The sequence below is a fragment of the Geotrypetes seraphini genome, chromosome 10, assembly GCF_902459505.1.
Source record: "Geotrypetes seraphini chromosome 10, aGeoSer1.1, whole genome shotgun sequence".
NCBI classification, from domain to species: domain Eukaryota; kingdom Metazoa; phylum Chordata; class Amphibia; order Gymnophiona; family Dermophiidae; genus Geotrypetes; species Geotrypetes seraphini.
Window position 1 is genome coordinate 25,151,718 of NC_047093.1, and position 15,819 is coordinate 25,167,536.

At 41.9% G+C, this 15,819-nt stretch overlaps 1 protein-coding gene across 6 annotated transcripts in view; it reads left to right on the top strand.

The window, feature by feature from the left end:
* SPAG9 (sperm associated antigen 9) overlaps positions 1-15,819 on the top strand; it is a 163,046-nt gene that overhangs the window by 10,401 nt on the left and 136,826 nt on the right. For 5 of the 6 annotated variants that reach the window (XM_033960498.1, XM_033960501.1, XM_033960499.1 and 2 more), the window contains exon 2: positions 10,068-10,188. In XM_033960498.1, coding sequence (XP_033816389.1) covers positions 10,068-10,188 — 121 coding nt within the window. Of the gene's footprint in view, positions 1-10,065; positions 10,189-15,819 lie in introns of those variants that run through there. The other variant, XM_033960503.1, reaches the window with a different exon arrangement.

Here is a 15,819-nt window from a genome sequence, read left to right on the forward strand (position 1 = left end):
TTTTGGTATTTGTTGGCTTTTATTGGTCATGCCATCCTGCATTTACGAGAATTGCATTGGTTGCCAATTGAGGCAAAAATCAAATTCAAAAGTCTGACTTAATAAGATTTTTGGATTATACCCATGTTATTTGACAGATCTGATAACTTGTTTTTTCGACCAACTATGTCTTCCTGAGAACTGTGGCTGGTAATATCATCTTGCAAATACTATAGATTGCTCTCTTCTAGAAAGAGATTGCTCTTAGGCAGAGCTGCAGAAGGAATACATTACCCAGTGAAATAAGAAACCTTTCTAATGTTGGGATATATAGGAAGGCAATAAAAACACGGTTATTCCAGATATACCTTTGATTTGAGTAGGGTGGATAGTATGGTAATATTGTAAAGTTTGTTAACTATTGATGGAATAATCAGATGTCAGTAATAAAATGTGTACACACTTGGAACTTTGTAGTTAAGTGAGCTGACCATAGGATTAGACTGGGTAGCTCGGCATTTAACTTGCAGCGCAGCTTAATAAAAAGAGGGGGAAGTTTTTTGGTGTGTTTTTTTTTGTGTGTGCTCATTTCTTATTGGTTTGTGGTGTGTTTTATTGCAAATCAGAGCACCTGGGTTGTATGGAAGCTTTTCAATAAATTATATGTTGTTTAATGCTGGTTTTAAGAGGAATGATTCTGTGAGGATTTAAGATGGTTGGTTTTAAGATGCAATGATTTATTTGTATTTTAAGATTTGTGTATAAGTCGTGTTTGTTTGACTTTATATATGTTACCTTTCTAGCAATAGGCAGTTGATACATTTTTAAAATGAATAACTTTAAAATAAAGAACTTTCCTCATAGGCAAAAAATAGAATAGTAAAAAAACCCTTTTTCATTTTACAATTTTAACCATCAAAAATCCTGACTTAGAATCATAGTTATGAATTGAATCCAAGCCCACATCAAAATTAATAATGTAGGTCTCATTTGCCAGCAGTGTCCCTCTCACATGTCTTAAGTGCAGCCATAAAGGAAAATATTTATATTTTGAAGTATTGGTTCTTTATAGACTATTTCTTACTTTTTGCCTTAGATGCTGTCACATGAACCTCATTTTGAAGACTGAATGTTTTTTATGAAAGTGCTGTAGTTGAAATTGTATAGTGAATTTAGTCATGCATTATACAATTTAATTGAACAAAAGATCACATTGATACTACAACATTTTTTTATTTATCAAGCATTTAAATCTTGTATAGAAAGATTGATACAGTCACATAATTCTACAACAAAAGAAGAAAAAATGATTTAAGGAAACATTATTGACTAATCATTCTCAAGTCCACAAATCAAGATCTAAGCTTACTATAAAGCGGATACTTGCAGAAATTACTAGATCATTCTAGAAGACAAAAAAACATCGAGGTTCCTCCACCAAACCTCTGGAGCTTTGATCTATAGTCTCTAGTCCTATTCATACATCGGCATCGACTGCTTACGTCTCCGAGGCGAAATCTCCTCGATCCTCGAGATCTGGTTCCAGCACAGTTCTCACCACCATTTGAGGCCTTCATCGAGGCATCCTTCCAGGCATCGTTCTTCTTCTCAGGACAGACTATCTTCCTCGAAGCCTCGATCTACTCCAACCTCGACCAGACCACCGACTCCTCATTTGAGGTCTCCGATGCCGGACCTTGAGGATGTTCCGGTCTCAATTGCCTCGTCCAAGTCACCAGGTTCCTTTGATGCCTTTTTCCATGCTGAAGCTTCTTCTTCGACACAGGCTGCCTTGACGTCCTCGAGTCCTTCTCAAGGCAAAGCATTGGCAGATCAGCTATCTTTCTCCTCTTTCCTGCGACAGATGGCTGTAGACTTGGATGTTCAATTGGATACTGGCTCCAAATATTCTAAGGAGTATCTAGAAGTCATTCATCTTCCTCAACCTCCGGCAGAGTGTCTTAAGCTTCCACTTTATAAGCTTTTGAATCAGACTTTTGCTCGATGCATGGAGACACCTTTTTCCATACTAGCTGTTCCAAGAAAATTGAACTCTAGGTATAAAACTGTGCATCGCAAAGGGTTTGACAACTCCCAGTTATCTCATCAATCCCTGCTTGTTGAATTCTCCTTGAAGAGATCCCATCCTTCCAAGGTCTATGCCACAGTTCCTCCTGGAAGGGAGGAGAAAACTATGGACAAATTTGGATGTCGCATCTACCAGAATGCTATGAATGTCCTCTAAAGACCTCAATTATAATTTTTATTTCATCACTTATTTTGAATTTCTTCTTTCTCTTCTACCAAAGTTTTTGGCTTATTTGGATAACCAAATGCATTTTGAGTTTTAAGAAGTCAATGCTTCTTTCTCTCAATTATGTCTGCATCTCCTCCAATCATCTTATGATGCCTTTGAGTTATCTGCCCGAGCGGCTGCTTGCTCTATGGCTATGCGTCGTCTTGCCTGGCTTTGTACCATTGACATGGACCCTAACCTTCAAGACCGCTTAGCTAACATTCCTTGTCAGGGCAACAACCTCTTTGATGAATCCATTGAGGCAGCCACCAAGAAATTATCTGACCATGAAAAATCATTTGCTTCTATAGTCAGACCTCCCTCAAGGTTTATCTGACAGCTGGCTCTCTTAACCCTCTGTTTGTAGTTCCTTCCTATTTCTCCAACTGTAAACCGCGTCGAGCTCTATGAACGTGGAGATGATGCGGTATACAAACCTAAGGATTAGATTAGATTAGATTGTTAGAGATAAGGTGAAAATAATTTTCTTGGCAGCTTATGAGGACATTGAACAATTTCTGAAAAGGATCGCTCATCCGCATCCTCCCATTCAACTATCTCTTTCCACTTGGGCGGGAAAATCAAATCGAAAAATCAATTCAATAGGCCAAATCGAATAAAAAAAATTTTTTTTTCTGAACCGGGCAGCACTAGTAGGGAGGGAAAATGCCCACATGTGCAGAACTGACTAGATTCTTGTAGGCATGAATGTATTTAAGATTTATGTATGTTGATTGTGAGCTACTTTGGTTAAAAACGGATTATAAGTGTTTTAAAGAAAGAAAAGAGAATTATCTGGAGAACATTTCTCCTCAGTATTGTTAAATCTGCCTTTTCTTAAATGTTGGCGGGAACTTCAGGTGTGAATGTTTAACTACAGAAAAGTAAATGCTTTTTAAGTCTATCTGGTTGAAATTGTAGTGATCAGAAGTCACTGAAAATTAGAAAGTGAATCAATTGTTCTTGCTTTTATTTTTCCTTGGTAGTTTATTTTCTCAAAGAATTTTAATTGGAGAGGGCTGATATTGGTCTTTAAATACAGAGAATGTAAATAAAAAAATCTTGTATAATCATGGTAAAAAGAAACCATATTTTTCTTACTGGTGATTAAATTGTTTGTATACATATGTGGCAGGGAAACAAGCAGGGGTTGAAGCCTCTTCCTGAGGTTGCTCTCCCAGTGTTATAAAAATGAAAGTTGAAAGGTTTGCAGTAGCCTGGCAGCAAAACTTGGTGGCAGTAGTCACCTTCTCATAGAGGGTTCTTTGCTCGCTCACAACCGTGAATGAGCTAAGCAAAATCCAACAAACCTTTTGGGAAGTGGTGTGATAAGGACTTGAATGCTGTAAATTGAAAGCAAGTTCCTCCCCCCCCCTCCCATTTAACTCTGCAACTTTCTCACAACATTATTTTGAAAAAGATTTGGGGGGGGGGGTTATAAGTGATCTCTAGCTACTTCTTGGGCAAAATAGTTTCTTGCACGTAGGCATTTTGCCAAGTTGTCTATTTCTATTATTTCAGAATGGTGTGAAATTCAACTTTTTGGTATTTCAATAATACCATTTACCTCATTTTATTTTGTATGAATTCTGAAAGTGGCAGCTAATTATTCTTCTGAGCTTTTCCTATACCATGCCTATGTATCCTTGGTGTGCAAGGCTAGTTGCACTTACCAACAATCCTAAAGATCTGCAAATCATTTACCCCACCCCCCCTCTGACAAAACTGTGCAAGAGGTTTTAGTGACAGCCGGCTTGCTGAATGCTCTGTTTTGCTCCAATGGTTATAGAGTTCCTCTGAGCGTCGGAGCAGCGCAGAGCATTCAGCACACGGCTGGCACTAAAAACTTCCTTTGCAGTTTTATTAAAAAAAAAAAAAAGGGGGGGGTAGGTTGTTAGGATATCCCTAATGAATATGCATAAGTTGTATTTACATTCATAATGCCTCTTTGTATACAGATTGATCTCATACATGATCATTAGGAATATCCTTAAAATCCGAACAATTGCAGCTCTTGAAGACTAATGGTGACTACAGCAGCCTAGCATACCATGATTGAGATGAGTTGCATACAATGGAGCTGGTATGCATGCAAACACGTCTTGTGCATATTTAAGTAGGGGTATCGTGAAAATACAAATTGTTGCCCTCGCCAAGAAATAACTTCCAATGTGCCAGCTGGAAATCTCAGCCCAGGGAGCCTTGAGGAGTTGTGTGTTTGCCTTCTTTGCTTAATCAAAATACTGTCCCCTTTAGTATAAGAATTGAAATTAATGGTGCTATGGTGATGGATATATAATAAAATGTGTTAACACTGAGAGTTGCCAGTAAAAGAAATAGTTACCATACTATTGAAGGTTTTTGGAAGCATTTTATATGACAGTGTGTAAGGTATTTGTTTTGGAAGTACTTCTAGTACAATAGGCACACCATTCTTGAACCTATGGGTAGTTAGTCCCTATTTGCAAGATCCTGTGTAGAGAGCCTCATAAACATTTTTCTGCTTCACCTCTCATCCCTTTGAGCTGTCCTTCAGTTCCTCAGTTTTCTCTCTACACATGAGATGGTAGGTCTGTTCTGCTTGTGGTTTTTTTTCAATGTTTTATTTAAGTAGCCAAGTGAAATATAAAAATATTGCTTTCACAATATGTAACACTTTCTGATTGTGATTTATAAGCAAACCATGACAAGATAGGATCTTTGCGGTTACAGCGCCCAGAATATGGAATTCCTTACCATAATTTATTAAGGAAGAAAAGTCACTAAGTAAATTTAAAGGACTGTTAAAATGCTGGTTGTACAAGGATGCTTTTGAGACCTAATCATCAGAGTCTCTTTTGATCCCATTCGTTGCTTAAACTCACATGTCCTCTGTCTTAGGCTCCGAGAAATTGAATTTAAAAAAAAAAAAAGTTCTTAATTTTCTATTCCATTTTTATCAATCCTTTTAAAATTTCTTCCCTCCTTTTGTACTTTCCTTTCATGTGTCCTTTACTATGCTTATTGTAGTTCTCCCTACTTCCCTTATGTATTGGTACGTCATGTTCATGTGTGTCGGTTGTAATTAATAATTAAGACCTTGTTTTTAATTGTAAATTGCTTTGAATTAATGATATTGTGATACATCGAAATTTTAATGAAATTTGAGAACTTTAGTGCAGGTTGAGTGGCTCTGTGGCGTTTTTTCTCCAGGATTAGTGTCAATTGCGTTTCTTCTCCCCAACCGGTTGGGGGTTGAGGTCTCAGACTAGTCGCTGGCCACTATTTCAGCCTAGGCAGCTCCCAATACCAGCATGGCACAGAGAGTACAATGCTGACAGTCTATGAGACTAGGTCGGGGGGGGGGGGGGGCAAGGTTGAGGCTAGAGACAGGGTCCTCTATCCCTAAAATCCCATTTCCAGAATTTTTTGACTCCCTTATTTAGCTCCCATGAGCTGTTTTTGGTGTCAAAATTGCTGCAGCAGCAGCAGCCATCTTAGATTTTCCAGTTTTTTAATAAAAGGCTCTATCTGCCTCAATACACCTCGATTTGGCTCAAAAAATACTTAGGCTAGGATACCCCGGATGGTCAGAGGATTGTCAGTGTTCCATGAGCTGTATGGCATGTAAGGGTGGGGGAGGGAGCCAGTGGCTTAGTTCCCTTTAGCTTCCCTGGGGGTATGGGGTTCCAAATAGCTCGAGTTCCAGGTCAGAAATCCTGGTTAGAGCCAGGAAGGAGTGAAAGTGCTTCCCTGGTGAACCGCAGGTGCTAAACCCCAAAAAAGGACAGAATTCTTCCAGGCATCCTGGGAGGTCCTGGTGGGGCCCTTTTGTGTGGGTCAGGCCATGACAAAACTTTATCCGATGGACAATGTTCACCAGCTATTTCTTCCATTGAAAGTGGATTCTTTGGTGGTGCAGGTTACTAAACGTATCTCCCCAGTGAAAGTGGAGTGGTTTTGCAAGATACCTAGTACTGCAGACCGGAATTTGTTCTTAAAAGACAATTTGAGGCTATGGCCTTGGAATTAAAGGTAACAGTGTCCTGCATTGCACATGCTTGCCACTCCAAGTTGCGTTGTAATCTGGAAACAGATGCCAGAATGGATCACCAGTTTCTCATGTCAGGAGTGGATTATGTGGCAGACGCTCTATATGATCTATTCAGGGTTCTGAGCAAGATTTCTGCTTATGCTAATTCCTTCTATAGAATGCTGTGGATCAGACACTGGGCAGGAGATTCCTTTTCCAAGGCGACGCTGAGCAAATTGCCCTTTAAAGGTCAATTGCTCTTGGTAAATGTCTGGACAGTCTCATGCAGTGTGCAGGATTGAACACCAAAGTCTTTACTAGACAGCAGACTGAGAACCCCTAGAGGGTCAGGTTGAGATTCTCGAAGCTCTGGTGGTGTCACAGTACTCTGGAGGACCATCAGTCCATAGATCTTTACAAGGCTCGAGAAAGAGATTTGGGGGTGCCAAGCATCCCCAATCATCAGGATCCCACCCTACAGTAGCCCCCAACAAGCAGTTATGATAACAAGACAGAAGTCGGACCTCCAAGAATTGGTGAGAGGTTAGCAGCTTATTGAGAAGCGTGAGCGAGGATCATTACAGATCACTGGGTACTGGAGATTATTCAGCTTGAGTTCTTTCACCCTTTCCTGGACCTTTTTGTGGCTTCTCCAGCAGGGAAACCAGATAAAGCGGACAGAGTCCGAGTGATGGTGAAAAGACTACAGGATCTAGCAGTCATAGAAGCCGTCCCAGACAAAAAATGGGGTTTAGGCAGATACTTGGTATAATTTATTGTGCCCAAAAGAGACTCTGAAGACTGGAGGCCAATTCTGGATCTAAAGTCAGTCGATGTGTCCCTCAAGATATCATGCTTCCGCATGGAGACACTATAGTCGGTCATTGCTTTGGTGGAGCCGGGAGAATTTCTCGCAGCTCGGGACTTAACAGAAGCCTGTCTACACATCCCCATTTTCCTGTAGCACAGGAAGTTCTTGTGGTTCCATGTTCTGAAGCAGCACATCTAGTTCTTGGCCCTGCTGTTTGGATACAAGTGCATCTGTATCTGGACAATTGGCTGACACAAGCTCCTTCTGAATCTGAAGAAAGGACAGCAGTGAAGCATGTGGGCCAGTTTCTCCAGAGCCTGGGCTGGCATCTCATGGCACACAGTTTATGATGCACTGCTCTTCAAGATGCACTCCTACCCACTGGTCCTCACAAAGGGATGCTTTACAGATACATCTACTTTGGACAGCAGAAGTGTGTCGCAGTTTGAACTGGTAACTGGAGCCTCGGTCGCTTGCCTGGAGAGTGCCACTTTGTATCTCCACATGGATGATTCTGCTAATGGATGCCTTCGGAGTGCATTGTGAAGGGTGTCTGGAGAGGGCCTCTTCCCAGAGAAAGTGGTTGATCAATCAGAGCTGAGAGCCATCTGCCTGGTGCTGTAGATGTTTGGAAGTGTGCTGTAGAGCAAAATGGTTTGTGTCTTCTCAGTCAGTGCCACAGCGGTAGCCTATGTGAATTGGCAGGGAAGCACCAAGAGTGCTGCTCTGCGCCTGGAAGCTCAAATTATATTTTGGTGGGTGGAAACCCACCTGTCGGCTATCTCGGCAACACACGTTGCAGGAGTGGAACTTGTGCAAGCAGATTTTCTCACCCAGAAGGCTCTAGATCCCAAAATATGGGCTCTATCTCCGGATATGTTCAACAACATTGTAAGTCCATTGAAGGTGCCCGATGTTCAATCTGATGTCATCAGCTGCCAACAAAAAAGCAGCTCAGTTTTTCAGCCATAGATACAAGCTGGGAAGCGCTGATTTGGACACCCTGGTGCAGCCTTGCTGCTATATGGCTTTCCTTTATGGCCCATGATAGACAGAGACCTGTGGAGACTGTCATATCCAGGGTTGGTTGTTGTGGTCACCCCAGACTGGCCGAGGCATCCGTGGTATAGAGATCTCCAATTTATCTAAAATGGCGATATGAACTTGAGAGGACTCAGCTAAGTTGAACTGTACTTTAGCTGTTCGATACTTAATTGTGACTTTTTGGATTTTTTTCCTTTTTTATTTTTCTTTTATTTTCTCCTTTATATTTATTAATTTTTTGGTTACAGAAAGCAACCCAAAAAGAAAATACAACAGATTCACAAAACAGCAAACAATACAGCTAATTACCAAAGAACTTCACATAAGTATATGTTGTGAATCCCTCTTACCCAACCACCCCAACCCAACAGATCCCACCCCCCTTTTATTTCTTATATGTTATTTTTGATTGATTTTCATGGATTTAAAGCACCTTATAGTTCCCTTCCCCCCTTCTCCGAATGCACACCTGGACTTTATACTTATTTGCATAAGAAAGTTGATTTGAAATAGGGAAACTGATGATGCATGGGGCAGGGTTTATTTAGACCGTTGGTCTGGTGCTAGTCACCTATGAACACTTGCCAGGGGCTAATCACGATTCTAAGAGTTAACTGAGCCCATACTAAAATCCCATTATTATTATTAGCATGTTCTATTTTTTTGCTAAATTTAAATTGTGGGTGTCAATCTCATTGGGAGTGAAGGGTCTTTTACCAATTTTGTTGCTTTAGTTTTCTATTTTATTGGTATTATTTTTGGGTTTTTGAAGCCTATTTGGTTATATGAGCACAACAGACTTGTTTCTTGGGGAGATTCCCCATACCCCTCACTGTTATGTTTCTTCTCTAGGGCTGATCATATGCTCAGATACAAACTGAGGAACTGGAGTTCAGCCCAGAGGGATGGGAGGTGGAACAGAAAAAATGTAAATGACGCTCTCTACACAGGATTTCACAACCAGGGATACCCATAGGTTCAAGAGTGATGTGCCTATTTACTAGAAAGAAAATTATCAAGATAAGTTCCTAACGGTTCATAGACAATTGCACGCAAGACAATTGAGCGCGAAGACAAGTGAGCGTGAAGACACAGCGTAAGACATTTGAGCGCAAATTATTTTCCGTAATGTGCACGAGCGGGACAAGTGAGCGCAAGATAACTGAGCGCATATTCGTTATAGATCACGTACTAGCAAAACCAGATCTTTACCTATAACGGACACGGTCAGGCAGCGAAAGGAAGGCGGGCTGTTCGGAGGACATATATAATGAGGAAATGTAACCATAGTAACGAAAATGCATTCACGTGACTTATATTGAAACGCTGTTCGGAGGACATATATCATGGGGAAATGTAACCATAGTAACGAAAATGCATTCACCATAGTAACGAAAATGCATTCATGTGACTTATATTGAATTCGCAAAGAGTCAAGGGAATCATACTGAACACACATTGACGTGATCACGTGTTAACGTGCTCTACGTGCGCGTGTCCTTCGTTCGCCAAGCGGCATCTAAGGGCGTGCTAAATTGTCATTGCGCTCAGTTATCTTGCGCTAAATTGTCTCACGCTCAGTTATCGCTGCGCTCAATTGTCTTGTGCGGAGATATAGTTGTGCGCAATTGTGTTTAGCGCAATTGTCTGTGAGCGCGATTGTCATTGCGCTGAGTTGTGTGCGTGTTTTTGTCCGCGCGCAATTGTCTTGCGCGCTTTTGACCTGTCACCATTCCTAATCTTCCTTTGCAATTAAGGGGCAATCAATTTTGGCTCTAATCATATCCAAGAAATAATCAGAAAGTTTACTTTTATTTTCTTTCTAATTTTGAGTTATTTTAGAGATTGTTCATCTACAGTTAAGAATTTGAGAATGTGTTGACCTGCCACATTAACAGTGTATGTATTTTTGTGGTTTTAATCAGAAATTTATTGAATTTGAAGATTCTCAAGAGCAGGAGAAAAAAGACTTGCACACCCGTGTGGAATTGTTAGAATCTCAAACCAGGCAACTTGAACTGAAAGCAAAAAATTATGCTGATCAAAGTAAGTACAGAGCCTCTTTGCACTACCATAATCTGATTTTAGTAAGATTGCCATATTCAGTCATCTTACTGGGTTTGATCTGTAAATGTTGATCTTGCATCTGTATTATAAATGTTTATTTTCAATATTACCTGTTTTGATGTTCAGGCATCGTGATGTTTAAAAAGTGAGTTTGTCATTGAGGCCAATTTTTCATCAGTAAAAGCAATGAGATTTCTGTTTTAGAAGATCCACCAATCCTAATCCTTAGTGTCAACACCTTTGCCAGTTGACACAGTATTGTGAGCCTTTCTTTAAATATAGAGATTTATGGACACAGCACAGTTACCTGTTATTAAAAAAGAATTTCTTGCAAAAAGTGTGCTAGGCTAGATGAAAAGTTAAGGCATCTAATGTCCAGAAACAAGAAACTACATAGGAATGTAATTTACAGGAGAGGTAAAAGAGAAATACCCAGGTCCTTGTCCCAGTTTTGAACAGTAGTGCTTGGTGGTAGTCAAGACCATGTTCTTTTTGTGGCTTTTCAATGGACAAAAAAGCTACGAATATCGCACAACTTTAAATTGAAAGCATTTTTGATTAGCGGGAATTCCTCAGTAATGGTTATGACCTTCTGGTTTCTCATCAGTCTTTGACTTGGGGCTCCTTTTACGAAGCTGCGTTAGAGCATTAGTGCGCGGAATAGTGCGTGCTACATTGCCGCACGCATTAGACGCTCGTTAGTGCTAGCCGCATAGTGCGCAGTAATATCCTGCATGCGCTAAAAATGCTAGTGCACCTTAGTAAAAGGAGCCCTTAGTATTCAGGACAATTATTACAACACAAGGTATTTGTCAGCCCCCCTCCCCCTCCCACTAGATAGTCAATTTGCTCATCAACAAAATTTGTTTTAATTTTAGAAATACAAACACATGTTTTGCCAAAAGGTTTGAATATTGAGTGCTTATATTTTTAGAAGGCACATAATATAAATAATCTTTACAATGATTAAATCCTCATCGAGCTAGGTTATATTTTTGCATATAGCCTAGGTTAGGGTTACCAGACGTCCGGAGAAACCTGGACATGTTCTCTTTTTAGAGGACTGTCTGGGTATCCAGATAGACTTTCCAAAATCCGGTAGTTTGTCAGGGTTTGGAAATCCCCAGCCGCATCTGGAGGACCTCTGAGCTTGCGTGGATGATGTCACCCGCATCTGCGCATGCTTGGAGGCCCTCCAGACACTGCCCTGAGGCCAGAAGAAAGATGAGGCTTTATGGGGCTGGGGTGTAATGGGGCGGGGCTGGAGGCAGAACAGAGCGGGGCCACATGTCTGGGTTTCTGCATCAGAAAATCTGGTAGCCCTAGCCTAGGTACATACTACCTGTCGGTTGAATTTTTTTAGTCTTCATTTTAAGTACTGACTAGTGGAATATATCACATTGGGTTTAAATCCTGTGAGAGAGCAGAAGGTAAGCAGGGTTATTGGTGGCTCAGTAGAAACTGTATTTCCTTTTATGAACCGACAGTCTTACATAATATATAACAGAAATAATCTGATAAAAAGTTGGTATCTTTTAGATGAAACTTTAGGGCCTGGCTTGCTAAGGCTTTCTTTCCATTCTGTGTGTACCCCCTCCCCTTCCACTGCACACAATGGTTAATAAACCAAGATCCTGTCTAGGCTGTACAGTGTTGCAGGTTTTTGCCTGTAGAAATAACCTGCTTAAGCTCAGAAAACCTGCTCTACTGTAGTTTTTTTAATGTGTTTTTATTTTGTAATGCATAAAACACCTCAGATAAAAGCATTGTAGAGACATGAATTTAGCCCTTTTTTTTTCTTTACCTTATCCTGTACTGTCTTCAAATGGTGATTATACTTTTTCTTTCTGGTAATTCTGATAACAGCAGGGAAAAGCTCTGATAACTGGTGTCTTTAGAAATGAATCTTACATTTAATACAAGTAGCTTCATTTCATAAATATAGAAAAGCTCCTTTCTGTTTTGTTAAATATGCCCTATGTAATTTTAATAGAATTTCAACTGCTGTGTTTTATTGTAAGCAAACAAAAAGAAATGAATTTGCCATACAAGTGTGTGATAACATATGATGGAGTAGACAGTTCTAGAAGGTTTCATCTATATGGCTTTGCCCACCTGCTTAGGGATCAGTACAGCCTATCTGTGCAAACTTCATGTATTTTCTTATTTAGAAAAAATGAATATATGTACACCACCCTCTGGGTGTATGAGTTGCATCACAAATGACCCCAAATTCAACTTAGACCTTTCACTACAACTGGACCTCTAGGATTCTCTTGGGGGTAAGGATGCAGCTGGTTCCGCTAGCTGGTGAGGATTCATCTGTGGTGCTCATTTTTCAGCAGGAAGAGCTCCAGGAGCTTATTCTTCATATCTCCTTGGTGTTGGACTTCGAGGAGAACGTGAAGGAGCCCCCGCGTGTGGTGGACCCCCCTGCTTCGGGGGATCCGCTCAGCTTCCTGCTCTTTTCCTATGCATCAGGATATTCGGGATATTGTGCTGGCACAGTGGAAGGCGTCAGTCGCCTTTTCGTTTTGCGCGATCTATGGCTTGCCTGCATCCCATCCCGGAGGGGGATAGGTATACCTTGAAGTCGCAAGTTGTGGATGCGGTGGTTTCAGCCATTTCGAAGTGGCATTCGGTGCCGGTAGAGGGTGGCTCAGCTTTGAGGGACTCTGAGGAGCATAGGTTGGAGTCTCTTCTTAAGCAGTATTTTTATGTTGCTGCGGTGATGTGAGGCAGTCTGGTGGCTCGGGCATGTTTTTGGTGGGCCGAGCGTGTCCTTGACTGGGATTCTGATGACTGGTCCTTGGTGGAACAGGAAGTAGCTAAGATAGAGATAGGTGCTTCTTATCTCTTAGATGCCATGTATTTATTTATTTAAAAACTTAATATACCGCCTGGAGTTGCAGTGTATGATCTGTTGCGTGCGTCGGCCAAATCCATGGCTCTCGGGGTGGCCACTCATCGTACCCTGTGGCTCCGGGCTTGGTCGGTGGATGCGGCATCTAAGGCTAAGCTGATGAAATTTCCCTTTCAGGGATCTTTCTTGTTTGGCGAGGATTTGGGCAAGTTAGGCCAGACCTTAATGGACTCTAAGATGCCCTGTCTTCCTGATGATCGTTCCCGCCCACATGCATGGGGAGGCGTTGCTCGGGGGCATTTCTGTGATTTTCACAGATATTGTCCTGGTCGTGGGACGGCTTCTTTTCCTGCCTCTAGATCTCCCTGGGGCTGTTTCTTTCAGTGCATGCAGTCCTTTCATGGGGCCCATCGGGCGGGGGGGGGGGGCATGATCTTGGAGTTTTTGCAGGATGGCCTAGCCTGGTCTTCTCTCTGGGTTCAACTTGTGGCTTTGTCTGCGTTTCGCGGGTTTTCTGCAGGGTAGACATTTAACTTCTTATCTGGACATGGTTTGCTTTTTGAAGGCAGTCAAATTGCTTCGGCCTCCAGTGCAGCCTTTGGTTCTGAGCTGGGATCTCAGTCTGGTCCTGTCCATGCTAGTGCACCTACCCTTTGAACCCCTGGGTTCCTGCTCATTGAAGGACCTTACTCTCAAGGTGGTCTTCGTGGTGGTCAATACTTCTGCGAGACCCGTTTCCGAGCCGCAGGCTTTCTCCTGTAGGCCTCCCATCCTGGAGTTTTATAAGGAGCGGGTTGTGCTGTGGCCTGTTCCTTCCTTTCTGCCAAAGGTGGCTTCGTCTTTTCATGCCAATCAGTCTGTGGTTCTCCCGGTCTTTGGTAGTCTTGAGAGCTCTTTGGAGCAAAAGCAGTTGCGCAAGTTGGATGTCTGTCGGGTTCTTTGCTCTTATGTTCAGTAGACCCAGGAGTTCTAGAAATCAGATCATCTTTTTATCCTCTTAGTGGGTCCTCATAAGGAGGACGGTGCTTCCAAGGCTAGCATTGTGCACTGGATCAAGGAAACTATCGCTTCTGCATACCTTTCTCAGAAGAAGCCTGTTCCGGAATTTCTTAAGGCTCATTCCACTCTGGATCAGGCAGCTTCTTGGGCTGAGTCTTCTCTTGTGCCTCCAGTGGATATCTGCATTCCTTTGTTCAGCCGCGTTGAAATCAGGGCTGTGGAGTCGGAGTCAATTTTGGGTACTGTAGTCGGAGTCATGGGTACCAGAAACTGAGTTGAAGGATTTATCTACCAACTCCACAGCCCTGATCGGGACGCTGTGTTCGGTGAGCATGTTCTGGTGGTGGCCCTCTGGGAGTCCTACCCATGATGGGTACTGCTTTGGTACATCTCAGTGAACTTTGCTGGTCTGGAGAAGCGCTAAAGAAGGAGAAATTGGATTCTTACCTGCCAATTTTCTTTCTTTTAGACTCTCCAGACCGGTACAGTCCCCACCCTGTCTGTCTGTTGTTGTTTGGGATTTGCGTGGAGTGTGGGTTTTTTTTTTTGGGGGGGAGGGTTTCCTCTGGGTTCTAGTATTTTTAGTAGAGTTGGGGAGATTTAAAGTAGAGAATGACACGGTGGCAGTTACCCATGGCTAGCCGCGGGTAACCCGCCAAAACGGTGTGGGGGAAAAAGTACTCACTGCGGGCATGGGGACAAGGCCATCCACCGCCCCGTGGAGCGGTGAATGGCCTTGTCCCTGCAGTTAAGGGAGGGAAGCTGCGCAGTCACCGATCATGCACGGCCCCCTCCCTCCGGCCAAATCTATCTCCCTCCCACCTTCGCGGTGCTTTAGTAAAGAAACTTGCTGAAGTCGGTAAAGCCTGCCTGCCTGCAGTCGCGTGTGTGTGGGCGGAAGCTTCTCCTCTGATGCAATTTTGTACATAGGCTACATCTCAGAAAAAAAATATGCATGGGCATGCATACCTAAAGCATATTCACTGCATGGTTGTGCTAACTTATGTAATCTGTAGAGTTGTATCTGGAACATAGCTATGATGCAAGTGCACATTTACTCTGCCTTTTGGGGCAGGAGGAAATTTGTGCTCTACTGGGAGTTGTACAAAATATTTGATAAAGGCGTATAGGTACCAATGTTACTTTTTAGGCATAAACAGCTTTCTAGACTTTTCACATTAGTGCCTTGTTATAAAATTACCCCATATAACTTTCTTGATTACTCTGCCTTTTCAAAAGAAATGAAAAACTTAGTCTGAAATTGAGACATAATCTTGTGATCTTGTCTAGGGTTTCTTCAGTATAGATTAACAGTGTATATGTAAGGGGAACAAGGACTAACTCTTGGCTATAAGATGAACCAACCAAAATAACCAAACATCTTTTCTTTGGTTGGCTTTTACAAAGGTGCACTACCAGGTAGCCCGTAGCAATAGAATGGGCAGTGCAGCTGTTACTAGGTTTGAGTCCTTATAAGATGTAACCCATAATAAAAAGAGATTTAAAATTCCTGACAGAATTTCCTGATCTTGTGATGAGAAATTTCTTGAAAAGGAATTAATTTATTTCTTTGACTTTTTATTTTTTAGATTTCTCACCCCCTTCCATAAACCCCCCCAAATCCTTCAACAGTCATGGTTATCCACCTTGGTTTGTGTTTGAAAATTTAGAGAATGACACAGGGACAAAGTTCGTCCTCATCCTCGTGGACTTTGTCCTCATTAGCACAAGCCTTAAACACTTAAAAT